The 6738-nt window shown below is 44.5% G+C and overlaps 1 protein-coding gene across 1 annotated transcript in view; it reads left to right on the top strand.

Annotated features, from left to right (window-relative positions):
- Window positions 1-115: 115 nt before the first annotated feature.
- Shroom3 (shroom family member 3) overlaps window positions 116-6738 on the top strand; it is a 290573-nt gene continuing 283950 nt past the window's right edge. The window contains exon 1 of the mRNA XM_021210543.2: window positions 116-556. Within this exon, the coding sequence (XP_021066202.1) occupies window positions 392-556 (165 nt within the window). The 5' untranslated portion in view covers window positions 116-391. The remainder of the gene's footprint in view (window positions 557-6738) is intronic.

Consider the following 6738-nt stretch of genomic DNA (forward strand, 5'->3'; position numbering starts at 1 on the left):
AAAAAAAAAAAAAAAAAAAAAAGGAGGTATTCCTTTGCTGATCTGCCACTTTCTCCCTAGACCGGGTGAAAGGCTTTTTACTGTTCTTGGTTAAAAACCAAAAACACAGACAAGCCTCTGGCGCGTATGCGAGCCGAAAGCAATCTGCGGAGACCCTAGGGGACGTCGGTGTGAACGCAGTGGGCAGACCCCACTCGGGACTTCCGCTGAGTTCCAGCGGGTGTAGTGGGAGAAGCATTCCCGGGGAGCCTCAGGCTTCGCCGCGGGGACTGAGTGTCTCTTGGCCTGAGGGCAGCGTGCTGAGCGATCTAACCCAGCAGGGAAGCTCCTCTCGCCTCCATCTGGGTCAGGCACTTTAAACCGAAGCCGACTTGACCATGTGTCTGGCGCGATGAGGACCCCCGAGAACTTGGAGGAGCCTAGCGCCACGCCAAACCCCAGCAGGACCCCCACGGAGAGATTCGTTTATCTGGAAGCGCTCCTAGAGGGAGGGGCTCCCTGGGGCTTCACCCTGAAAGGTGGCCTGGAGCATGGAGAACCGTTAATCATTTCCAAGGTAAGTTTCTGCTCTCAGTATTGTCTGCAACCAACTTGTGTTTTTTTTTTTTTTGGTTTTTTGTTTGTTTGTTTGTTTGTTTGCAGCTTTTAAGGTTGTGTCAGATTTGTCAAAAAAAAGAAAAAAGAAAAAAGAAAAATCCTGTTCATTACCTGAATTGCACTTAACTACCCAATTTGTTGACTCATGACTTTCTGATTATCTAGAAATGTTTTTGGATAGTTTGGTGTTTGGGAGAAAAGTGTGTCTAGCTCATTTATTTTGTGAAATCCCCAGGAAAAATGTGCTCAATTGATGGCTAATCTTCTCTTCTCGCGTATGAAATGCAGGATCAGTTCCCACATGAGCCTTCCGTTATAAATCAGATTAAAGATCAGCAGCCTCCAAAGGTCATGGCATAGTACACAGTCCGGGTCAGAAAAATCTCGCCCTTCAACCGAGAAGACCCAGCTTTAAAGCTATTTGGAATGTTCTTTTACGTTTAGATCATTAGCCCAGGGGTGGTGGTGGTAGTGGTGGAGCAGACCACCAAACTCAGCGGGGGGGGGGGGATGCGAGGCAAGATTTTCAGCCCAGATCAAGTTAGCTAGACTCTGTCTCAAAAACCAACCAACCAACCAAACTAACAAATAGTTTTGGAGAATTGATTGCTTTATATACAGAAGGATTTAAAGTGGTTTTTAGTCTGGACAAGACACCTCATCTGTCCCTCTGTACATTATTAAAGTCTGACTTTAAAATCAAGTGGTTATTCAATATGACTCAATCTTCATTGATCTTTTAGGGCTTCTTAAAAATATTTATTTATTTAATATATATGAGTGTCTGTCTTCAGACACACCAGAAGAGGGCATTAGATCCCATTACAGATGGTTGTGAGCCACCATTGGGTGGCTGGGGATTGAACTCAGGACCTCTGCAAGAGCAGCCAGTGCTCTTAACCACTGAGCCATCTCTTCAGCAGGAATTTTTTTTTTTTTTTTTTTTTTTTTTTTTTTTGGCTTTAGAGTTAGTTTTCTTACTTTTCTATGAAACAGCAGCAGACTTTCAAATTATTTGTTATAATATTTATTTTGAAATTATACACTAGCAACAATTGAGAACAATAGAAGAGTTAGGGGCTTTCAGGCACTGGCATCCCCCTGGGAAACGTTTGTAACTGAGGGAGGAATTCTTCTGAGTTTGAAGGTGGAGAAAGAAATACTCGGTGTTGACCTTGAACTCTGTTATCTGGTAAGGTTGCTTTTCACAGAAACACACACACACACACACACACACACACACACACCATCCTCCACCACTCCTGGTGCGTGTTTTGAGGAAGAACAGAGAAATCGTAATAAGGTGCATTGGGGCAGGAGGAATTGGAACTGACAGCAGTTGGCCCCAGGTACGCTGGACATCCTGCAGACTGTGTGCTTTCCTAAGGAAAGCAGAGGAGATATGAATATGTATCTACTGGAAAGGATTTCATTGACTGAAAAAAACGAAAGCCCTGGCACCAGGGCCCTCAGTAAATGGAGGCTTGTTTTCCTTAAGCTACAGGAAATCTAGATAGAGGTCAGCTGTTGGGCTCAACAACAGCTTAATCAAGTCACGAATTCCACTGAGATCCTTCATTTGCCATTCTTATTAGGGTGGATGCTGTACCTCTGGGCCAGCCTTTAACATCTTCATTCCAGGCAGGGTGGGAGGTTTTTGCGTTCTCATCAGACTTTTGCTTCTTTCTCATTGGCCAGAACTGTTCTGTATAGCTATCCTGTAGATAGCAAAAGGAAATTAATGACCATGACTAGTGTAGACCTGCTAGGGTTTCTCTCATGAATTCTGAACAGGGCCTTAGCCTGCTAGAAATCAAGGACTCTTTGGTACTGTTTGGGGGTGGGGGGGAAGTGGTTCTTTTTATGAATGAGGTAGAGTTACTGTTGGATAAACAACCGAGAAAGCCTGTAACAAATGTGTTTGAAAAATGTGTGTATTTAAAAAAACGATTGCGCGACCTTCCTGGATGTTAGTGATAAAGTCTATGCATGTATTCATGAGAATGTTAGTGGCTCTCAAAGAGGTCCAATCCCCTTCTACTGAGCCACTGGAACCTGCTGGTGTCTTTGGGATACAGGCATAATACTCTATATGCCAGTTGAATGTAGTATAGTGTCTGCTACGGCGAAAGTGTTTTTTAAAATCTTGATAAGGATGTGGCTGCTGCTCTTCATTATCCTGAGAGACGACGCTAATTATTTATATGCTTCTTACTTGTCTTGTTTCCACAACAAAGTGTCTGACAGAAGCAACTTCCAGGAGGAAGGATTGATTTCAGCGCACAGTTTCGGGAATACAGTCTATCCAGGCAAGGAAGGCATAGAGGCCAGGGAGACCCCCTCTGTGGTGGCACGGGCTTGCTGCATGGCCTGTACACATCTCATCTGACCAGGAAGATGAGAAGCAGAAACTGATGTTAACATTAAGGCCTCTCTCTTCGAGCTAGGCTCTAGCCCCCCCAAAGTTTCCTGAACATCTCAAAACAGCTGAGGACCAAGTATTCAAATACAGGAGCCTGTGGGGACAGTTCATATTCCAGCTGGAACAGGAGGAAGTTTGTCTGCAACTACATAAACAATGGCAATGTTTATATTTCTCCCACGTGAGAGTCTGAACATAAGCTGAATTGGAAGGTAGCTCTTTATGTTGCCAGATTCTGGTTCCTATCTCCATCCCAGAGTGATGTCCTACTGGCGTATCGAGGTAACTTGTTGCCATGTCTAATTTCCAGCTGTTAAGAATCAGGCAAGGGGCTGGTGAGATGGCTCAGCAGCTAAGAGCACCCGACTGCTCTTCCTAAGGTCCTGAGTTCAAATCCCAGCAACCACATGGTGGCTCACAACCATCCGTAATGAGATCTGGCGCCCTCTTCTGGAGTGTCTGAAGACAGCTACAGTGTACTTACATATAATAAATAAATAAANAAATCTTAAAAAAAAAAAAAAAAAAAGAATCAGGCAGGAAGGAAAGAGAGGGCAATATTCACTGGAGTACCATCTAGTTCAATCTGCTTTGTCCGGTATGATAGCCAACAGCCACTCCCATTTCTGTTTCAATGAAAGACATTAAAACATGAAATCAGATTTAAAATTCTGACCCTCATTTGCACTAATGACATTTGAAGTGTCACCTCACATCAAGGTTTCTGCACATCTTTCCCTAGCTTGTGTGATAAGGAAAGCCCAACCCATCCACACCTGACCCGCAGAGTTCTTTGATGTCCTGCGATGACTTGTTTGGTCTCTCTTCTATACTCCTGTATCATGTATTTATTGCACTGAATCATGATATTTTATTTATGTTGATTAACTTGTTGGGGACAGGGAGTATTTCTTTCCATTTTGACATGTCTAACCCAGAGCCTGTATATGGGTCTAACCTTCTAGAAGTCAAGGAAGGTTCTTTGCCTAATGTTTGAAAATAAATGTTGACTAAATGAAAAGGCCTGGCTATATCTAATTCTTCTTAAATTATCAGGACCCAGTACAGTGCCTGACATAGGTAGATTTTACTGAGTCAACTGGCAAAGTCAGGCAGTGGGCACTTTCAGCAGGGAAGCAGAGTTCCCATGAGATAGAGAAAAACTAGACAGATTTCTAGAGTTTAGATATGTGTCTGTTTCTTATTACTGCTTGAACAAATTCCCCCAAGTTTGGTGACTTAACACTGTGCAAGTTCACCAACTGCTGGTTCTGTAGGTTGGAACCCCGAGTTTCACTGGGCTAAAATCAAAGCATCTGCAGGGCCAGACTTCTGGGCCAGACTCTCCAGCAGAGTCTCTAACTCCTCTCTCGTCCAGTTCTGGAGGCTGGAAGTACTAGAGGTCCATTTGCGGGGAGAAGGAGTTGGGGTGGAGGAGAGTGGGCAGGGGGCAGGGGGCAGCAGTCCCCCTTTTTCTTCAGAACCAACCACAGCTGCTTAAGTCTCATTTATCACTCCACCCTCAGACTCCGGCTCCCTTCTGCTTGGGAATGGAACTCAGCATCCTGCCCGGCAAGCGCCTCCATCCCTGATCCCTTTGTCAGCTTTTATTTATTTATTTTTAAAGATTTATTTATTTTATTTATGTGGGTACATTGCAGTTGTCTTCAGACACACACCAGAAGAGGGGATCAGATCCCATCGCAGATGGTTATGAGCCACCATGTGGTTGCTGGGATTTGAACTCAGAACCTCTGGAAAAGCAGTCAGTGCTCTTAACCNCTGAGCCATCTCTCCAGCCCCTTTGTCAGCTTTTAAAGACCCTATGGGCTCTACTTCCCCTTTGGTGTCCAAGATGGGAGCTCTCAGCTGCTGCCCCAGCTAGCCATGATCTGCCACGGCAGACTCCAACCTTCTGGAACTTTAACTCCAAAATAAAACCGCTTCTTCTGAAAAAAAGAAAAAGACCCTATCGATTTCATTGGGTCCACTACGGAAATGTTCCTGTTTTAAAACCGCTGATTAATAGCTTTAATTCCATTTGGGTCTTCCTTTGCCATATAGCCTAACACAATCACAAGATCCAGGGATTACAAAGCGGATGCCTTTGGGAAGAGAGGGGGCCTATTTTATCTACCCCAGGGGGTGTGGGCATGGGTGAAAGTTCATAGAGTGAAGGCCAAATCAGAAAAGAGTCTAGGGCACTAGTTCTCAACCTTCCCTGTACTGCCACCCTGTGACCCTGCCACCCTGTGACAGTAGAGTTCCTCACGTTGTGATGGCCGTCCCCGAACGATAAAGTTATTTCATTGCTACTTCATAGTTGTAATCTTGCTACTGTTGTGAATCATAGTGCAAATATCTGATATGCCACCCCTAAGAAAGGATCATTTTGACCCCCCTAAAGGGGCTAAAACCCTCAGGTTGAGGACTGCTGGTCTAGAGTGGGACTCAGCAGCTGAACTGATTTCAGTTCCTTCTGAGCCAATGAGAAAAGTGCGTAATGGACTTACGTACTGCTGAGTGGTACCCCTTGTTCACAAAGGCAGGGTGGTTTCCTATTGCAGGGGAGGAGGAGAGACGACAGTACATGCCGAGTCTTAGGAAGGCACGTACACATTATGCACACAGTTATAAGCAGCCAGGTTATAGATGGCAGCATAATGCGTGAAGTATTTCTTTTCTTTTGGTACAAAACAAGACAGGAAAATGAATGGGGGAGAAAAAAAAAAACTACAAAGGAGTGGCAATAAAAGATTATTTTCTACTTGCTTTCTTTGGGATTTAATGCCCTTGAAAAGGAAAGGCGGGGTCGAGGAATGAACCTCTATAATCTTCAAGCTTCAAATAGAAAGGGTACCTTATTTAAAAAAAAAAAAAAAAAAAAAAAAAAGATGGTGGTTGTAAGCGGATGCTCAGACAATTCAATCGTTCAGGAAGTTGGCAGCCTGATTTGACTATGAGCCATTTGTTCAGTGCGGGAGCTGGGAAAAGCAGTTCCACCTGCTGCAGGGGTGCACCTGTTCCTGGGGCTCAGAGCTGAAAGGCTGAACAGCAGACCGCCATTGCGAAGAGTGGGGTGCTCAGGGCTCTATCCCAAGACATCTATAGGTGATAACACCACGAGGAAAGTCACCCTAGTGTGCCAGTGACCTCTGTGAGGAACGGGGGCACACTCTAAGAAACCCTTGGAAGCGTCCATAGCTAGTGTTGTTGAGAGAAACAGTTTTCAACTTAAAGGAATAAAAGACATGGTCTATTCTGGATGACATGTGAGTGTCTGTGACTGGGGAACATACATTTAGATCTCCCCACATAGAGCTGCAATGTGGACATGTGGCTTGGTCCTGGAAACCTCACTGTATCGATGAGGGAATGGCAAAATGACAGACACACAAGTACACAGAAGCTGTGCTCTCTCGGATGGAGCCTCAACGTGCTGATAACGTACAGCATAGATGGGAGCAAGTAGTTAGTCTGGTTAGCAGGTAGTCTCAAGTTTCAGTCATCCGGGAGGAGAGACCCGAGGTTGCTAGTTTTTGCACACATTGTCAACATTGCATTTGGACCAGAGTGAGGTCTTACAATTCCCTCTGAGCATCAGCCCTCAGGAGGGATTTGCCATTATTGTAATTTTCTACTGTAATATAAATATGTGATAATGGATACAGAAACTGTGGTACATTTACACAATGGAGTACTATTCAGCTATTAAAAAC

Source organism: Mus pahari, chromosome 13 (genome assembly GCF_900095145.1).
Source record: "Mus pahari chromosome 13, PAHARI_EIJ_v1.1, whole genome shotgun sequence".
Classification (NCBI taxonomy): Eukaryota; Metazoa; Chordata; class Mammalia; order Rodentia; family Muridae; genus Mus; species Mus pahari.